A 21107-nucleotide genomic window follows, 5' to 3' on the forward strand; every position below is an offset into this window, starting at 1 on the left:
AGGATAAATAAGGAAACAGAAGTCCTACTCCAAGGTATTTTAATCATCATATAATAATAAAGTATTTAAGCACTTCCTGGGGACTCTCCCAGTGTATAATAAAAGCAGGACCACATCATAACTTCTTCTCCAAAGAGAAAGGTCTTTTGTAACAACTGTATTCTACAGATAATTACTAAATGTGGCCTTTCCTAACCTTTTCTTCTAGTATCATAAATAAATGTATCTCTAGTTAAATATCTGGTGTTAACTCATCAGATATTCCTATATCAGTGTCCAATTTTAAACTGGTTGACTCACCTCTGTTTTTATGAAGTGCTGGCTTCTACATGTATTTTGATCTGCAGCTGAGAGCTGTATGTGTTATAAGTACTACGTGTCTGATATGGGCTCTCGGTGTATTTTTCTTTTGAGTCAGGTGCTATAGCTAGGCTCATGCAGCCTCACATTGAGTAGGGGATAATTACACCACAAAGTGGTAGCATAAGAGAGAAATGTGCATTGGAGGAAGGGGCATTTAATGATTCTGAAATTCAGACCTGTGTTGTAGAAAATGAGGTGAGCTCCGTGTTGGTAATTTTGAACACATCTTTTATTGTTGTAAGGAAGTCATTCATAATGCAAGGGGACCATCATTCCCAACTGGGAAACTTCTAGTATCACCTAGTCCAAAGGTTCTTAAAGAGGCATTTTACCTATTTGAGGAAGGGTATCCATTATATTTTTAAAATACATTCTCAAACCAACTGCTTTTAAAAAGGTCTTGCAGTTAAAATGACCATATAATATCCACTTCGGGATAAGTGCAAGATTGGTGCAACACTGGGACAACCGACCCAGGCAGGGTCTGTCCCAGGCAAATAAAAAACATGGGCACCTATTTATGGAGGAAAAATGCCCAAGGGTTTCTAGGCGATGAGGGCTGGAGGGTTGATTTGGTAGACTCTTCAAGAAGAAAAAATGTCTGAGGCCCAAAGAGGCTTCCTGTTGTCTTTTCAAGGGGGAAATCAAGATAAACTAGGGACAATGAATTTTACGGACTTTTCAAGGGTGTGAAATCTTTGCTGCTTTCATTTTGATTTTTAAAAATTCCACGTTTCCCTTTATAATTAACAAAATCCATTAATTAAAATGGGTCTTTATGCTCATCTTTAGGGCAGCAAGAAATACGGCTCTTGAGAAATAGTATCCCATTTTGCTGTCACCTTGGATGTTGGTGGGGAAACAAGGGGAGAGGGAAAGAGAGAGTGAGAGAGCTGAAAGAAATCCTTCGCAAGAAAACAGAGTAAGTGGACAGAGTAGTGGGCGGGGAACATCTGGGATTATAAACACTGGGGGCAAAGACAAGACCTTGTGAAATGGCTGACATAGTATCTTACGAACCTGATGAATAAAGCCATTATCTCTGGGTGACCCTGGTGACAACGCTGGGCAAGGTGAGAGGAGACAGCGAGCGCTGTGTTTGAGAGCAATGTTACTGGTTCTCTGAGAGCGAGACCGTGGGCTCGTAGTGACACCGTGGGTTCCTGAGTTGTCTGGGAGTACAGGGACGGCAGCCTCGAGTCGGTCCAGCTACGATCACTTTGTAAGGCCTTCGGTGGGATGCGGTCAGAAGGCTCCCAGTGCAAAGGGCGTGCCACGAAAACCACCAGCCAGAAACCTGCGCTGCGACAGGTGCGCTCCGCCGCCAAATCTTTCCCTGCGGCCCTTCCCACTCCAGTTCCAGGCCCGCCCACATCCCTGTCCCGGCTTTAAGTCGGGTGCCGCCGCCCTCTCCCCCGCCCCGCCGCGCTGGAGCCTGGGGTCTCGGCAACTTCCGGCGGCGGGAGCGGCGGGGTGCGAGGCGTGCCCACTGCGCGTGCGCGTCGGCCGGGCTTCTCTTGCGCCCCCGGCCCCTGCGACTGGGACTTGGTACAGCCGGGCGGTTGGCGTCCTCCGCGGCTCCAGCCAGGGGCGGGCTTTTCAAATCTTCCTTTGAAAGAGTGGCGACGGCCCGGACAGTTCACGCTGGAGATGGAGGGGCCGAGTCTGAGGGGTCCTGCGCTCGGCCTGGCGGGGCTTCCCACCCAGCAGGTGAGTTGCGGGAGGGAACCTGCCGCGGAAGGAGAGGGAGCCGGGGTTCTGTTCCTCGCGCCTTCGCTTTGTGGAGTCGTCGGGAAAGCCTCTCCCCTGCTCCTCTGTTTCAGCGGTGGCCACAAAGAAAGGGAGGGACTAGGAGACTGCACTCTTGGGGCTCTAAAGGGCCTGGATATCGGCACCGCCGGATTTCTCAGAGAGGGAGCTGAGGTCCGGAATGGGAAGGCGGGGCCAGGGTCCCAGCGCGCGTTTGCGGGTGCGCTTGTCTGCTGCCCTCCCCAGGCTTTGGACGCCTGTCTTTTTGCAAGTGTAGGTGATGCCGGGGAAATGGGAGCCGCTTGATTCCCAAGAAACCCAGCGAGGCCAGTGGAAGACAGTTGGCTTATTACGGATTTAATGGGAAACACAGTAATGGAGCGATGTCTACACACAACACAGAACTGGTTGGGGTGGGGGGTGGGGTTCGGAGTGGAGTAGAGGCAAACTGCAACCTCTGCACTTTAGAGAAAGTTGAAGGTTTGATAGTGGGTTCTTTCTCAAATCATTGGAAAGGAAAAAGAGAGTACACGTTAAATTGGATAGAAGTTTGATGTTTGCTTTTGTGCTATGTAAATTGTGTTAGAAACCTTTTTATTTTGCTTTTTACTAGACCAACATTATTTCTTGGCAGCATCAGTTATTAAAATGTTACCACTTTTCACTCTTAACCATAACTTTAGGGTCTTAAAAGAAAACTCTGATGTCTTTAAGCTGGATCTTCACTTCTATTTTAATCTCTACCTTCTTTTGCCTACTTCAGAAGTAGGTTAAGCCATATGAAATTGCCAGTTTTGTAGGTCAAAATTGGTAAAATATTTGCAATTTCATTCATATGGAGGCACCTGATATCTTTGTTTAAAAATCTAGAATTTCCTTAGCAGACACAAAATTGTTAGGAAGTTTTCAATAATACTGTGAAAAATAAAGCAAGACATTAAGATTCATTATGCAAAAGAAGTCCAGTGTCTTTATCAGTAATTTTTATGCTGTTTTATGTCAGCATTTTCAAAAATTTCAAAGATTTTGATGTACTTTTTTTCGATCCTGTCCTGTTATATACTTTGGCTGTCCTGATTGCTAACAAAATCTTAATTTATAGTGAATTGGCATTCTATTGAGATTCTTGTATGTATCATACAGTGTAGGTGTAGGTGTAGCTGTCCAGGTGTATTTACTGAGCTTCAGGCTGCAGGAATAGGAATGGTACAGAAGCGACAAGAGGATAAAATCATGAAGGAAGTTTAGCTGCACGGAATGAAAATAATGTTTAAATATACGTAAAGGCTTGGTTATTTACATGTGGGAAGGTAAAATACTTAATTTTTTAGGCAGGACAAAATCGAAATGATTGAAATGCAGAATCTTCAGTTTAGATTTGGAGAAAAAACACAAAATAGTCGTAGGGTTCAACCTAACAGGAATATTGAGAGTCAGTCAGATAATTTTATACTTGACTAATACTGAATTTTTATTTGGCATTTCCTTTGATACATGAATGAAGCTGCCATGTTATCGAGGTAAGGCCAAAGATTTTAAGGTGGCCACACACTAGTCAAACACCTCTGCTGAAACCCTGGAGTCCTCTGCGACTCCTCACAGCATAGAGTATTGGCTGTGTAGTCAGATTCAGGTCAAACCAAACTCTTCTTGTTGTGCAACCTTAAATAAGTTATCTCTGTTTTCTAAGTTTCAGTTTCCACAGTTGTAGATTGGGTATTCTGCCTGTCCCAGACAGCTGTTGGAATTCAAGAACATCTCTAAAGTACTTATCACAGCACCTAGCCCTCAGGATGTGCTTGAGAGATGACTATTGTTGTTACTATCCTCTGTCCTATTCAGCTGAGTGGTTCGGGCAGTCCCCTACCTTTTCTTACAAATGTTTAAGCTTTTGGAATTTTAATAAAAATAAAATTAAAAAAGTAATACTGTCTTATTGCAGGAAAGTCAACATAGAAACATGAATTTACGAATTCTCTCTCTCGTTCCATTCCCCAGAATGGCCGCTGTTAACAATTTCCAGACTTTTTTCTGTACATAAACAATTCTTAAAATCCACACAATTTCTTTTAGCAAAATGAGAACGGACTGTATTTACTCTTTTCTTCTTCTTCACCTTGGTCTTTTGGTTAGCATGGCTTAACTATATCCATTAGGTGAATGGTAGTTTCTGTCTTGATTACTGCAGTTGTCTTTCCAGGAGTTCAACTTCAGGTTTTTTTAGTCAGTTTTTAATACTAACAATAAAGCCATTTTCTTTGCACTTCCTTCATACTAGGCTAGCTCTTAACACCTAGTAGGTTTCTGTTTCCTACTTAATCTACATTTCCGTTTTTAAGGTATCCTCCTATTTCATTCATAGCCTTGTCCGTATATTTTTATCAGCCTAACTTGTTAAAGTACTTACAGGGTCAGGACAGTGACACAGGCTTCTGTTTGACTTGATTGGAGGCAAGCCCTTATTCAGAAAATTGGAAAAGAAATAAGAGGATGATGGCCTTACCTCATTCTCTGCTCTTTCTGGAGACTGGCATTCAAACACTTCTAAAAGGAATGGTTACAGAGAGACTAGCTTTTGTCTTTGGTCCTAATCAGCCTTGACTCTACCTGGCCGAGCCATTATGGCTGAGGGAGCAACACTGATGATTTTCCACTCCGTACTCATCCTCTTTGAGGTCAATAAACGTCACTATTGAATGCCCAATCGGTGCCCTTATTACATGATCATTATTCTTATTGGGGATAGCACTAGACATCAACCCTTACCCCAGATGCACTGTGTACCCTTAGTAACTAAAGACAGCTCTAAAGGGTTTCAGTTCCATAAACCCTTCCTTGCTAGAGCTAGCATTGCTTAACCAGAGAGGCTTTTTCTGCATGTAAAGTATAGATGTGTACTAAAAGAAGTTGCATGGGAAATACAAAACTGGCTAAAACCAGTAGCCTTAAAAAAAAAAAAAAAAAAAAAAAAAAAACCTCAGAATACATTGAAAACCATATGTACACTTAACACTTCATCCTGCTTATGTTAGCCTTCTGGGATCCACTTAACTCACATTTGCCTGAGACCTGCCTCAGCAAGGGAGGTAAGATTATAGTTTACTATGTATGTTAATTTGGCTGGATTATGGGTCAGTAAACTATTTCTATAAAGGGCAAACAGTAAATATTTTCAGCTTCGCAGGCCACTCAGTCTCTGTTGAAGTCGCTCAACTCTGCCCTTGTAGCTTAAAGGAGCCATAGACAATATGAATGAATGTGTCTGTGCTCCAGTATAACTTTATTTACAAAATCAGGTCCCAGCCAGGCCATAGTTTTCTGACCCTTGCTCTAAAGAAAAAAAATCTTCATAGTAGTATCTGTTAGATACGCCTCATTTCCTTAATAAATAGTACTTTAATCTTACATCATCTTCAAACTTTTTAAATGTACTTTTTAAAAAAATCCTGGCTACATTTTCTTTCTCTACTATTTCCCAAGCTTCTGTAGTTTTATGGAGTCTTCATTGTAAGTGATGGTGAGAAGATACTCTTTATTTATGGGACAGAAACCCAAACTGATTCGTTAATGTGGCTGTAGCCACCTGCTGGTTCTTTAAGGTTGTTGCAACTTTCAAGATTGCTGTGGAATTTCAAATAGTCCAGCGGTGCTTCTCTACCCTGGCTGACCATTGAATCACCAGAAGAAATGTAAAAAAAAAAAAAAAAAAAAAAAAAAGGCTCAAGCCCCACCTCCAGAGATCCTGCTTGGTCTGGGGTAGGTCACAGGTTTAGGTACTTTTATAAGGCCCTTCCTCTCTGCCTCAGATGGTTTGAATATGCAGCCAGCTTTGAGAACCACTGTGCTAGTTCAACTGCCTGTTTCATTGCAGCATTTAAAACCAAAATAGAATTTAGTGGCACCAGATGGTATTTGTTTATATTTGAGTTGTGGGGTAAAACTATTCATCCCAGCTTTAGGTTGCTCCCTGTGTGCACTCCCCAATATAGTCAGTCTGCAAGAGTTTATTTCTATAGACATATGGGTCACATAGATAATTCTTATAATTAATTGCTAATTACATTAAAGAAGAATTTACTTTGGGGCTGGTTAACTCATAAAAAGATGAAATGGAGTTGTTGAAATTCAGTCATGTGCAGCGAAGGAAAACCAGCGAATGACTACATTTATATAGTACACCAGTTTTGAGTTACAACACTATATGAGAAGGTTTTTATGTGGTGATTACATGATGTAATTACAGGAGGTAATTAAATAGATCTGTTTTCTGTATGTAAATAGTACAGTTGATTGATTTGGATAGTCAAGTTAAATCATCTGCAGTTTGTCATTTGGGGTAGTCTTCAAAGACTGTTAGCTCTCCTAACTTTCATCTTTTCTTTTTGAAAAGGTTGTCCAGACCTTTTGTTACTAGATTTCATTTACATTTTTAAATTTACATTTTGATCCAATCAGAAGGTAAATTATAGTCTTTATTTTGTTTACCATAGAAACTAGGGTGATCACTTTATCTTTAAGAAATAGACATACTAGAAACATCATTACATGTTTGTGATACAATAAAGAGTACCTTTGATTTATAATTTTTATAAAGTCATTGTGAATTAAATCAGAACTGTACATTCAGTTTGTAGAATTTTAATGTTGCATGTGAAACTTGTATGTAGAATCAGGCCATTAAAAGATAATTATATGGAATAAAAGACTTTCAGAAATAAACTATTTAGTAGTTTCATGGTGAACCCTAAAACTAAAATAAATGGTATGTCCAGAATTATATTATAAAGCTCTGTTCCGGATAGCTAAGGCTTCTGACATTTTCTATGTACAATGCTTTCGCTCTCTTGCTTCTGAGATTGTGTTTACACTGCCTACTATTACAAATAGCCTGTTTCCTCCCTGCTACTAAATGTTGGCTCCTTTACTCAGTATCTGCTTTTTCAGAATGTTTGTCTTGGTTAATTCACTGTCATCAACCACATTGCCATCTCTTAATAAAATTTATATAATATATATGTGTGATATATTGTTCACGTTAGTTATTGTATGTTTTCTAAGGCTGCTATAACAAATGACCAAGACTAAGTGACTGAAAACAAGAAAAATTTATTCTCAAACTTATGGAGGCCAGATGTCTGAAATCAAGGAATTGGCAGGGTCACGCTCCTCTGAAGGCCGTAGGAAAGAATTCTCTTCTTGCCTTTTCCAGCTTCTGATTACTGCCATCAATCCTTGGTATTTTTTTGACTTATAGACGTATTAGTCTCTGTCTTCATATGTCATTCTCTCTGTATGTGACTGTGTCTTCATGCGACCTTTCTTTAAGGACACTAGTCATTAGATTTAGGACTTACTCTAATCCAGTATGTCCTCATCTTACCTAATTACATCTGCAAAACCCTCTATCCAAATAAGGCTACATTCTGAGGCACTGGGTGGACATAAAGTTTGGAGAGACACTATTAAACTTCATATAGTTATAGGAGCACATGTTTGTCACCTTTGTTTATGTTCTGTTTATTCAGTTTCTTTAGATTGTAAAGATTTCCTAATGAAGCAAGAAGTTAAGAATTGCAAAGAGCACTTTAAAATAGCTATTTTTACACTACATATATTTATATTAAAACTTTGTTGCTTTCTCAATATGGTATACAATTATGATATCTAGTACATTTTGCATCTATTATGGGTTAAAATGTAATTTTGGATTTTTGCTATATTTTAAAGATGCATTTTTTTTTTTTTTAGGACTGCAGCATTCAAGAAAAGATAGACTTAGAAATTCGAATGCGAGAAGGAATATGGAAACTCCTTTCTCTGAGCACTCAGAAGGATCAGGTTTTACATGCAGTTAAGAATCTCATGGTGTGCAATGCTCGAATAATGGCCTATACATCAGAGCTACAGAAATTGGAAGAACAGATTGCAAATCAGACTGGAAGATGGTTAGTAACATAGTTTACCTGTGACTTTTAATGTACTTAAATATGTAAATTTAAAACACAGTATAATTTAAGCTTAAGTACACATGTCAAATCACCAAACTGTTTAAAAAAGCAAATACACTGAAGTAGTAGCTAACATCATAAACAGTTTGCTGATAGAGCTCAGAGTGAACTTAGCTTTTATTGGGCTGTTGTGTTCAATATGTAGTTATAAAATGAAAATTATTCAGAAGCAATGACTGAGGGAGCATTTTAAGAAGAAAGGACCAATATTGATAGAAATGTAGAGTAAGAAAATTAATTTCTTAGAAATATGCTAATAAAAAGGTACTAGCTGTGAGACATGGAAACTCAAGTATAGAAACTGAGATGAGTGAGCAGCAAAATTATGAAGAGATAAAACCTTATAAATGGAAAGGAACTTCTTGATATGGTGAATGTAAGTCCCAGAGAGGCAAAAAACCTCAAGGACATTCATGCAACAAGTGATGAAAACTAATGAGAGTTAAGATTTGCTAAGTATTAATAACTTCTGGTCATGTGTTCTATCATCTCATGCTGCTCTTTTAGATAGATCGATGATTTGTATATGAAATTTATATCCTATCTTATTTACAATGCCAAATCTTACTTGAACCTAAAAATTGGTTCAGTTTAGTGGCTGGATATTGGTGTATTTTAAATAAAAACAGTCTTACATTCCCTTTTGTTGATTTACAGCTCTGACACAAGGGAAGAATTTCTTGTTAGACAATAGTGATTGTTGAGCTGAGCATAGCATCATTAAATTCTTGAAAAGTAAGTTAAAAACACCAGAGTCTTGAGATTTCTGTAAAAATAAAATTTTGATGAGGATGTGATGTAAAAGAGACCTGGATACAAAGTATCCAACCTTATTAGCTATATTGCCATGGGATAGCCTTTTTTTTTTTTTTTTTTTTTTTTTTTAAAAGATGGAGTCCCACTCTTGTTGCCCAGACTGGAGTGCAGTGGCGCGATCTCGGCTCACTACAACCTCCGCCTCCCGGGTTCAAGCGATTCTCCTGCCTCAGCCTCCCGAGTAGCAGGAACTAAAGGCGTGTGCCACTACACCTGGTTAATTTTTTTGTATTTTTAGTAGAGATGGGATTTCACCATGTTAGCCAGGATGGTCTCAATCTCCTGACCTCATGATTCGCCCGCCTCAGCCTCCCAAAGTGATGGGATTACAGGCATGAGCCACTGCGCCCTGCTGGGATAGCTATTTTAATCTCCTTGTGCCTCTCAGTTCCTTCCTTACAGTGGGCATGATAATATTTACATTTTGAAAATTGAGATTTTATATATTCCAAAACCTAATGTAATGCCTTTTACATACTTAGTACTCAACAAATGTCAGTTTTCATTGTTGTGTGCCCCCAGCATTATACAGTGAAATTGTTCCATTATCATAATGTAGGAAAATATTTTTCAGATAGACATACATTGATTTAAGTCAGCGCTTCTCAAAGTTGGTAACATTTAGCACTGAGAGTACATGATGCAAAGTCATAGAATAAATATAGCATGTCTTCTTAGAGCATGAATTTTTAAGATTAAGCATGAGAAGTTTAGAATAGTGGAGTATTTTGAGGTTCTGCTTTCTTATACCTGGGGATATATGTTCCCTCTCAGCCTTTTTATTAGGATATTTTGTCGAGAAGGGAAATTTCAGTGGAAAAGTTTGAGAAGCCCTGATTTTAGAAAGTATGGGACTAAACATTATATTATGTCATCTATCACAATATCTGGAATATTATTTTTGGGACCATATCTGCCTCCATATTTAATGCTCTTTAAGTATTAATGAGTTATAAATTGACCATTTCTTAAATTTGGCAGTGTGGCTTTTCTGAAGTTGCTGATTTATAAAAAAATATTAAATAAGCCTAATGCCTGTTCAATCTATATAGCAGTGATGGGGAAAAATTAGGACCCCCTAACTGGAAATGTGTTTGATTTTCAGTTTCTTTACTAATTATCTGTGATCGATGAAAATATCTTTGTCACTGTACACACACATATATATTTGTTCATCATTCATGTATAAACAGTGTTTCTCTTAACTATTATTGCTGGAGTTTTTAAAAAATCTTGTATATTCTATATGTATTCTTTGTTTATTGCTTCATTTTGTATATGAAGATATAACCTGAGGTCACTGATCAGATGTAACTAGAAATTATACTTGCTTTGTTATCACAAAAATGACTTGAAGATTAATGATTTAGTTCTTTGAAGAAAGTTATGTAAATTATGCAGATATTTACTGAATATCTACTACTTGCAGAACACTTATTAAGCACTGTGCTAGGGTATCTATATTTAAAAAAACAGTTTGTCAAAATATGACAATATTGTATATTCAGCAAATATTTTGCCTTTACAGACTCAGCAGTCTGTTCCTTAGTTTGGTTAGTCCTTAAGGTGGAAAAATGCTCAGTTTTATATTGCTGCCAGAGTTAAAATTAATAGCATTGTAATGAGAACACTAGTCTACCTTCTCTAAATTTTATGATAAACTGTCAAAAAATAAGTATAGATACTAAATCTAGACTTTTTCAAAGAAGAATCAAGTAATTGTGAAGTGGTGGAATTGAGGAATATCTAATAGAACAATTGGGTTTGGATCTTCTGGATTGTGAAGGATAGATAGAATCCAGGTAGGTGAGCAGGAGGAAGGCAGCATTCCAAGAAAAATAGCAAAATAGGCCAGTCGAAGTGGCTCACGCCTGTAATCCCAACACTTTGGGAGGCCAAGGTGATCAGATTGCTTGAGCTCAGGAGTTTGAGATCAGCTTGGGTAACGTGGCAAAAACCTGTCTCTACAAAAAATACAAAAATTAGCCAGGCATGGTGGCGTGTGCCTGTACTCCCAGCTACCCGAGAGGCTGAGGCAGGAGGATTGCTCAAGTGTGGGATATCAAGGCTAGAGTGAGCAGTAAGTGTACCACAGCACTCCAGCCAGCTCAAAAGAGTGAGATTCTGTCTCAAAAAGAAATAGCAAAATAAAAATTTACATTGAAAAATCAGTATGAATTATTCAAGAGCAGTGAAAAGATCTGTTGTGTTGAGTCTGAAGATCAAGGCAAAGATGAAAAGGAAGATCCAAGAAAGATCCAAGAAAGCCCGGAATGCTAGGAAGTTCTTTGGTATTAATTAACAGCCTTTCCAGGTGCCAGGCATTGTGTAAGATGTTCACAAATATCACATTAAAAATGGAGAAAGATAGTGTATTAGTTCATTTTCACATTGTTAATGCAGACATACCCGAGACTGGGTAATTTATAAAGAAAAAGAGGTTTAATGCACTCATGGTTCCACATGGCTGGGGAGGCCTCACAGTCATGGCAGAAGGCGAAGGAGGAGCAAAGTCGTGTCTTACATGGCAACAGGCAAGAGAGCGTGTGCAGGGCTATTGGGCCTTTATAAAACCATCAGATCTTGTGAGACTTACTATCATGAGAACAGCACAGGAAAAACCTGTCCCCCGGTGATTCAGTTACCTCCTAATGGTCCCTCCCATGACGCATGGGGATTATGGGACCTGCAATTCAAGATGAGATTTGGGTGGGGAGACAGCCAAACCGTATCAGATATAAACCTCTTTTAAAGGCTGTAACTCTTTAAGGATACACAGGGCTTTTGTGGCTAGGTCATGAATCCAGGTGACTTAAAATCCCATGTACCTCCGTCTCCCACTCCTTCCGAAAAAGAACCTGTACTTTTTTTTTTTTAACTATTGCTCCAAGCTGCCATGGTGAGCTATTACAGGGCTTTATATATATTTGCTTACCCATGAAAATATCTTTTATGTTATATATACACATGTATATTTCTTCATCATGTAAAAACATTGTTTTTCTTAATTATTGAATTCTGGAATTTAAAAAAATCTTGAATATTCTATATCTTGTTATCCTTTATCTTTTTTTTTTTTTGAGATGGAGTCTCGCTCTGTTGCCCAGGCTGGAGCGCAGTGGCGAGATCTTGGCTTGCTACAAGCTCCGCCTCCCGGGTTCACGCCATTCTCCTGCCTCAGCCTCCCCAGTAGCTGGGACTACAGGCGCCCGCCACCGCGCCCAGCTAATTTTTTTTTTATTTTTAGTAGAGACGGGGTTTCACCGTAGTCTGGATCTCCTGACCTCATGATCCGCCTACCTTGGCCTCCCAAAGTGTTGGGATTACAGGCGTGAGCCACCATGCCCGGTTTATCCCTTATCTTTTTTTTTTTTTTTTTTTTTGAGACGGAGTCTCGCTCTGTCGCCCAGGCTGGAGTGCAGTGGCCGGATCTCGGCTCACTGCAAGCTCTGCCTCCCGGGTTTACGCCATTCTCCTGCCTCAGCCTCGCGAGTACCTGGGATTACAGGCGCCCACCACCTCCCCTGGCTAGTTTTTTTGTATTTTTTAGTAGAGACGGGATTTTACCGTGTTAGCCAGGATGGTCTCGATCTCCTGACCTCGTGATCCGCCCGTCTCGGCTTCCCAAAGTGCTGGGATTACAGGCTTGAGCCAGGGCGCCCGGCCTTTATCATCTTAAGCAAGGAAGGGGTATGATAAAAACGGGTATTTGGGGAAGGTTATTTGGCAGCAGGGTGTTAAAAAAGGTGGTGAGAGTAAATAATTGAAATAACCAGTTTTTAGGGAAAATATTTAAGAATAGGCAGACATAGAAATGATCTTATAAAGAAGTAACCTTTTGTTAGAGAAATGAGGAAATCAAAACTGTGTGTGGGTTTCTTTAGGGCTTTTCTAATAGATCTTCACTCAAGGTGCTCTCTGTACATAATCATTCTGGAAGAACTTTTCAGTTACTCTCAATCCAATGAAATTATTTAAAAAGTCAAATAATCTTACCTCATTCTAGAGGCTTTTAAAACTGGGGTTCCAGGAAAGAATTAAGTCCTCATGTCCCAAGAACTCCATTGTATACATTGACTTAACTTCTGCATATAGAATAGTGCTACTTTTGTACCACCCTTGGAAAAATTCAATAAATGGTTACTCTGTGCTTTAGATGAGGAATCACAGTTGAGAAATCAGTAACATCATTTGTTGTTTTTTTAAAACCACACAATCCTGAGAATATTGGCAACTGGTGAAATGTTCTATTACCATACTGTTCTAATAATATAACAAAAACTTTGTTCTAAATTGTGTTTGGGTATGAAACACCTAGTACACTGCCTGTTCTTTATGCTTGAATAAGCCAAAATACCCAGGCTTCTGTATAGTTGCCAGTGGAGTCAGGATGTAAAAACCTTTCTGGATTGGGTAGGCAGTAGGTTGTTAGGATGAGGTGCATAGGTTGCTTACTGCCTCAATTTAGAGAGTATCATGGCTTGGTTACAGCAGTCTGTTAATTTGCTGGACTTTTGACTAGTAAGCTATCATTGTACCTTTTTTTCTGCATGCTGTGGCTGGATATGGCTACTTAAAAGACGATTTATTTCAGTCGACTTCTCAAAAAATAGCTATTACTTTCCGTTTACTGAAATAGGCATTCCAGAATCTTTGGGGTCTGATCCCAAACTACTTGCACTCTTATCTTTCAATTTCTGCTTTACAAATGTATTGCAGTCAAATGCTTGATCGTATCCCAAAAACAGTTCTTGGATTTTCTTATCTCCAGTGCATTTGCTTACCCTGAAGTACCATATCTTCCATTCCCACTTGATGAAACCCATTTGTTCTGGGACACCATACCTGCCTCAAAATTTCCTTGATAATACTATTTGGAAAGTAATTATTCCTTTATGTCCATGGTAAGGACCCAAACAATGACTATTTACCTTCTTTTACTTTTAGTACCATCCAAATCATGAATACCTCACTAGAACATACTACATTCTAATAGAGCTATTTATAATCAACATATCTTTTCATAAATTATAAGCTTTTGGAAACAGGGACAATAATTCTTCTTGTCAGTGAAATAGAGAGGATATCACCACTAATTTCACAGGATTATTGTGAGGATTTGGTGCCTGGAGCTTAGAGGGAACTCATAGCTGAGGCAACTCTTGGTTCTCTCCTTCTTTCTACCTTATATCCCCCAGAACACAACAGCATTGTGTACTTACTTAAGAACAATTTAATGTATGCTTCATAAATAAAGTTTTGCCCTGTATCCCCTTAATGTGTATGATGAGCAAATAGGGCTTAGAATTTAATAGGAGTTAATTATATACCAGTTACTCTTTTTTTGTCACCTTCTTTTATGTTCTTAGGTTCTTACTGTCATTTGTTGGTCCAAGTGTCTGCTTATCATGTGCCAGATTATCATTTATTCCCAACTATGTTTGCTTTTTAATCAACTTTTTAGATGAAATTTGCATACATAAAAATTATAAGAATAGTACAATCAACATCATGTGTATTCTCCTCCTAGGTTGTCCAGTTAATAGTTTGCTATATATATTCACCTTCATCTCCTCTACCATTTTTTCTACACACACACACACACACACACACACACAGAAATACACATACAAGCATGTGTATACATGCACACATTTTTCTTTTTTGTTGTTGAACCATTTAAAAATAAGTTGCAGACAACATGGCACACACACCACAATAATTTGGCATGGATCTTTTAAAAATAACATTCTTCTACATAATCAAAATATTATATATAAAATATTAGTAATTCCATAATAATAATCTAATATCTAGTCCATATTCAATTTTACCAAGTTGTCTGAAGAAAACTTTATCTTTTTTTTCCCCAAACCAGAATTCAGTCAAGATCTGTGCAGTACACTTGGTTATATCTTTTCAGTTTCTTTTAATTACTCTGCGTATTTCTGAAAACCTCTTGTCATTTATACTTTGAAGAGTCTTGGCCAGGAATGGTGGCTCACGCCTGTAATCCCAACACTTTGGGAGGCTGAGGTGGGAGGATGGCTGTAGCCCAGGAGTTCAAGACCAGCCTGGGCAACATAAGACCTTGTTTCTGCAAAAAAATAACAGAAAAGTTAGCCAGGAGTGGTGATGTGTGCCTGTGATCTCAGCTACTCAAGAGGCTGAGGCAGGAGGATCACTTGCATCCAGAAGCTTGAGATTGCAGTGAGCGACAATCATGCCACTGCACTCCAGCCTGGGCATCAGAGCAAGACCCTGTCTCAAAGAAAAAAAAAAAAAAACCTAGTTTTTTTTAGCCTTTAAAATATCCTGCATTCTGCATTTGCCTGGTTGTTTCCTTGTGGTATCGTTAAACCTTTTCTTATATTCTCTGTTTTTGCCATAGATGGACATTGAGTCTAAAGGCTTTATCAGACTCAAGTTAAACATTTTTTTCTAGGTGAGGCTGGAGACCATTATATGCTCCCAATTGATGCAATAGGATATCTGGTCTTACCACCAGCTAATGCTGAGTTTGAACCCTTGCTTTAGATGGCAGTTGCCAGCTTTCTTCTTCATGATAAAATGGTTTTCCCTTTGCAGTTTGTAAGTAATCTGTGGGGTGTTGGAACTGGGTGACTATTCTGTTATCCAGTGAGCTTTAACTTAATGGCTTTATCCTCCATTTATGATTCTTGCCTAAATCAATTATATTTATAATAGGGTTTGTGAAACAGTGATTATCTAATTCTAGTATTCCTTCTACATTTATTGGCTGATATTCTTTTTTTAAAATTATTATTATACTTGAATTCAAGGGTACATGTGAACAACGTGCAGGTTTGTTACATATGTATACATGTGCCATGTTGGTGTGCTGCACCCATTAACTCATCATTTACATTAGGTATATCTCCTAATGCTTTCCCTCCCCCCTCCCCCCACCCAACAACAGGCCCTGGTGTGTGATGTTCCCCTTCCTGTGTCCAAGTGTTCTCATTGTTCAATTCCCACCTGAGTGAGAACATGTGGTGTTTGGTTTTCTGTTCTTGCAATAGTTTTCTGAGAATGATGGTTTCCAGCTACATCCATGTCCCTACTAAGGACAGGAACTAAGGTGTATATGTGCCACATTTTCTTAATCCAGTCTGTCATTGATGGACATTTGGGTTGGTTGCAAGTCTTTGCTGTTGTGAATAGTGCTGCAATAAACATATGTGTGCATGTGTCTTTAGAGCAGCATTATTTATAATCCTTTGGGTATATACCCAGTAATTGGATGACTGGGTCAAATGGTATTTCTAGTTCTAGATCCTTGAGGAATCGCCACACTGTTTTCCACAATGGTTCAACTAGTTTACAGTCCCACCAACAGTGTGAAAGTGTTCCTATTTCTCCACATCCTCTCCAGCACCTGTTGTTTCCTGACTTTTTAATGATCGCCATTCTAACTGGTGTGAGATGGTATCTTGTTGTGGTTTTGATTTGCGTTTCTCTTATGGCTAGTGATGATGAGCATTTTTTCATGTGTCGGCTGCATAAATGTCTTCTTTTTTTTTTTTTTTTTTGAGATGGAGTCTCGCTTTGTCGCCCAGGCTGGAGTGCAGTGGCCGGATCTCAGCTCACTGCAAGCTCCGCCTCCCGGGTTCATGCCATTCTCCTGCCTCAGCCTCCCGAGTAGCTGGGACTACAGGCGCCCGCCACCACGCCCGGCTAGTTTTTTGTATTTTTTAGTAGAGACGGGGTTTCACCTTGTTAGCCAGGATGGTCTCGATCTCCTGACCTCGTGATCCGCCCGTCTCGGCCTCCCAAAGTGCTGGGATTACAGGCTTGAGCCACCGCGCCCGGCCTAAATGTCTTCTTTTGAGAAGTGTCTGTTCATATCCTTTGCCCACTTTTTGATGGGGTTGTTTTTTTCTTGTAAATTTGTTTGAGCTCTTTGTATGTTCTGGATATTAGCCCTTTGTCAGATGAGTAGATTGCAAAAATGTTCTCCCATTTTGTAGGTTGCCTGTTCACTCTGATGGTAGTTTCTTTTGCTGTGCAGAAACTCTTTAGTTTAATTAGATCCCATTTGTCAATTTTGCCTTTTGTTGCCATTGCTTTTGGTGTTTTAGATATGAAGTCCTTGCCCATGCCTATGTCCTGAATGGTGTTGCTTAGGTTTTCTTCTAGGATTTTTATGGTTTTAGGTCTAACGTTTAAGTCTCTAATCCATCTTGAATTAATTTGTGTATAAGGTGTAAGGAAGGGATCCAGTTTCAAGTTTCTACATATGGCTAGCCAGTTTTCCCAGCACCATTTATTAAATAGGGAATCCTTTCCACCTTTCCTTGTTTTTGTCAGGTTTGTCAAAGATCAGATGGTTGTAGATGTGTGGTATTATTTCTGAGGGCTCTGTTCTGTTCTATTGGTGTATATCTCTGTTTTGGTACTAGTACCATGCTGTTTTGGTTACTGTAGCCTTGTAGTATAGTTTGAAGTCAGGTAGCGTGATGCCTCCAGCTTTGTTCTTTTGACTTAGGACTGTCTTGGCAATGTGGACTCTTTTTTGGTTCCATATGAAGTTTAAAGTAGTTTTTTCCAATTCTGTGAAGAAAGTCATTGATAGCTTAATGGGGATGGCATTAAATCTATAAATTACCTTGTGCAGTATGGCCATTTTCACGATATTGATTCTTCTTATCCATGAGCTTGGAATGTTCTTCCATTTGTTTGTGTCCTCTTTTATTTCATTGAGCAGTGAGTGGTTTGTAGTTCTCCTTGAAGAGGTCCTTCACATCCCTTGTAAGTTGAATTCCTAGGTATTTTATTCTCTTTGAAGCAATTGTGAATGGGAGTTCACTCATGATTTGGCTCTCTGTCTGTTTTTGGTGTGTAAGAATGCTAGTGACTTTCGCACATTGATTTTGTATCCTGAGACTTTGCTGAAGTTGCTTATCAGCTTAAGGAGATTTTGGGCTGAGACAATGGGGTTTTCTAAATATACAATCATGTTATCTGCAAACAGGGACAATTTGACTTCCTCTTTTCCTAATTGAATACCCTTTATTTCTTTCTCCTGCTTGATGGCCCTGGCCAGAACTTCCAACACTATGTTGAATAGGAGTGGTGAGAGGGGGCATCCCTGTCTTGTGCCAGTTGTCAAGGGGAATGCTTCCAGTTTTTGCCCATTCGGTATGATATTGGCTGTGGGTTTGTCATAAATAGCTCTTATTATTTTGAGATATGTTCCATCAATACCGAATTTATTGAGAGCTTTTATCATGAAGGACTGTTGAACTTTGTCAAAGGCCTTTTCTGCATCTATTGAGATAATCATGTGATTTTTGTCTTTGGTTCTGTTTATATGCTGGATTACGTTTATTGATTTGCGTATGTTGAAACAGCCTTGCATCCCAGGGGTGAGACCCACTTGATCATGGTGCATAAACTTTTTGATGTGCTGTTGGATTCGGTTTGCCAGTATTTTACTGAGGATTTTTGCATTGATGTTCATCAGGGATATTGGTCTAAAATTCTTTCTTTGTTGTGTCTCTGCCAGGCTTTGGTATCAGAATGATGTTGGTCTCATAAAATGAGTTAGGGAGGATTCCCTCTTTTTCTATTGCTTGGAATAGTTTCAGAAGGAATGGTACCAGCTGCTCCTTGTACCTCTGGTAGAATTTGGCTGTGAATGCCTCTGGTCCTGGACTTTTTTTGGTTGGTAGGATATTAATTATTGCCTCAATTTCAGAGTCTGTTATAGTCTGTTATTGGTCTGTTCAGGGATTCAACTTCTTCGTGGTTTAGTCTTGGGAGGGTGTATGTGTCCAGGAATTTATCCATTTCTTCTAGGTTTTCTAGTTTATTTGCATAGAGGTGTGTATAGTATTCTCTGATGGTAGTTTGTATTTTTGTGGGGTCAGTGGTGATATCCCCTTTATCATTTTTTATTGCATCTGTTTGATTCTTCTCTCTTTTCTTCTTTATTAGTCTTGCTAGCAGTCTATCCATTTTGTTGATCTTTTAAAAAAAAACCAGCTCCTGGATTCATTGATTTTTTTGAAGGGTTTTTTGTGTCTCTATCTCCTTCAGTTCTGCTCTGATCTTAGTTATTTCTTGCCTTCTGCTAGTTTTTGAATGTGTTTGCTCTTGCTTCTCTAGTTTTTTTAATTGTGATGTTAGGGTGTCAATTTTAGATGTTTCCTGCTTTCTCTTGTGGGCATTCAGTGCTATAAATTTCCCTCTACATACTGCTTTAAATGTGTCCCAGAGATTCTGATATGTTGTATCTTTGTTCTCATTGGTTTCAAAGAACATCTTTATTTCTGCCTTCATTTCGTTATAAACCCAGTAGTCATTCAGGAACAGGTTGTTCAGTTTCCACGTAGTTGAGCGGTTTTGAGTGAGTTTCTTAATCCTGAGTTCTGGTTTGATTGCACTGTGGTCTGAGAGACAGTTGTTATAATTTCTGTTCTTTTACATTTGCTGAGGAGTTCTTTACTTCCAACTATGTGGTCAATTTTGGAATAAGGGCGATGTGGTGCTGAGAAGAATGTATATTCTGTTGATTTGGGGTGGAGAGTCCTGTAGATGTCTATTAGGTCTGCTTGGTGCAGAGTTGAGTTAAATTCCTGGATATTCTTGTTAACTTTCTGTCTCGTTGATCTGTCTAATGTTGACAGTGGGGTGTTAAAGTCTCCCATTATTATTGTGTGGGAGTCTAAGTCTCTTTGTAGTCTCTAAGGACTTCCTTTATGAATCTAGGTGCTCCTGTATTGAATGCATATATATTTAGGATAGTTAGCTCTTCTCATTGAATTGATTCCTTTACCATTATGTAATGGCCTTCTTTGTCTCTTTTGATCTTTGTTGGTTTAAAGTCTGTTTTATCAGAGACTAGGATTGCAACCCCTGCCTTTTTTTGTTTTCCATTTGCTTGGTAGATCTTCCTCCATCCCTATATTTTGAGCCTATGTGTGTCTCTGCACATGAGATGGGTCTCCTGAATACAGCACACTGATGGGTCTTGACTCTTTGTCCAATTTGCCAGCCTGTGTCTTTTAATTGGAGCATTTAGCCCATTTACATTTAAGGTTAATAATGTTATGTGTGAACTTGATCCTGTCATTGTGATGTTATTTTGCTCACTAGTTGATGCAGTTTCTTCCTAGCATTGATAGTCTTTACATTTTGGCATGTTTTTGCAGTGGCTGGAACCAGTTGTTCCTTTCCATGTTTAGTGCTTCCTTCAGGATCTCTTGTAGGGCAGGCCTGGTGGTGACAAAATCTCTCAGCATTTGCTTGTCTGTAAAGGATTTTATTTCTCTTTCACTTATGAAACTTAGTTTGGCTGGATATGAAATTCTGGGTTGAAAATTCTTTAAGAATGTTGAATATTGGCCCCCACTCTCTTCTGGCTTGTAGAGTTTCTGCCGAGAGATCTGCTATTAGTCTGATGGGCTTCCCTTTGTGGGTAACCTGACCTTTCTCTCTGGCTGCCCTTAACATTTTTTCCTTCAGTTCACCTTTGGTGAATCTGACAATTATGTGTCTTGGAGTTGCTCTTCTCAAGAAATATCTTTGTGGCGTTCTCTGTATTTCCTGAATTTGAATGTTGGCCTGCCTTGCTAGGTTGGGAAAGTTCTCCCGGATAATATCCTGCAGAGTGTTTTCCAACTTGGTTCCATTCTCCCTGTCACTTTCAGACGTCACCAGTCAGACGTAGATTTGGTCTTTTCACATAGTCTCATATTTCTTGGAGACTTTGTTCATTTCTTTTCACTCTTTTTTCTCTAAACTTCTCTTCTCGCTTCATTTCATTCGTTTGATCTTCAATCACTGATACCCTTTCTTCCAGTTGGTTGAGTCGGTTACTGAAGCTTGTGCATTTGTCACGTAGTTCTTGTGTCATGGTTTTCATCTTTATCAGTTCGTTTATGGACTTCTCTGCATTGATTATTCTAGTTAGCCATTCGTCAAATCTTTTTTCAAGGTTTTTAGTTTCTTTGTGCTGGGTTCGTAATTCCTCCTTTAGCTCAGAGAAGTTTGATTGTCTGAAGTCTTCTCTCAACTCGTCGAAGTCATTCTCCGTCCAGCTTTGTTCTGTTGCTGGCATGGAGCTGCATTCCTTTGGAGGGGGAGAGGCACTCTGATTTTTAGAATTTCCAGCTTTTCTGTACTGCTTTTTCCCCATCTTTGTGG

The 21107-nt window shown here is 39.1% G+C and overlaps 1 protein-coding gene across 2 annotated transcripts in view; it reads left to right on the forward strand.

Moving 5' to 3' along the window:
• Window positions 1–1863: 1863 nt before the first annotated feature.
• The window catches only part of RTKN2 (rhotekin 2), a 148718-nt gene continuing 129474 nt past the window's right edge, over window positions 1864–21107 (forward strand). Inside the window, exons 1-2 of one of the 2 annotated variants that reach the window (XM_007963328.3) lie at window positions 1864–2073; window positions 7861–8057. In XM_007963328.3, coding sequence (XP_007961519.2) covers window positions 2014–2073; window positions 7861–8057 — 257 coding nt within the window. In that variant the 5' untranslated portion in view covers window positions 1864–2013. The remainder of the gene's footprint in view (window positions 2074–7860; window positions 8058–21107) is intronic. The other variant, XM_073019113.1, reaches the window with a different exon arrangement.

This window comes from Chlorocebus sabaeus, chromosome 9 (assembly GCF_047675955.1).
Source record: "Chlorocebus sabaeus isolate Y175 chromosome 9, mChlSab1.0.hap1, whole genome shotgun sequence".
In the NCBI taxonomy this organism is placed as follows: domain Eukaryota; kingdom Metazoa; phylum Chordata; class Mammalia; order Primates; family Cercopithecidae; genus Chlorocebus; species Chlorocebus sabaeus.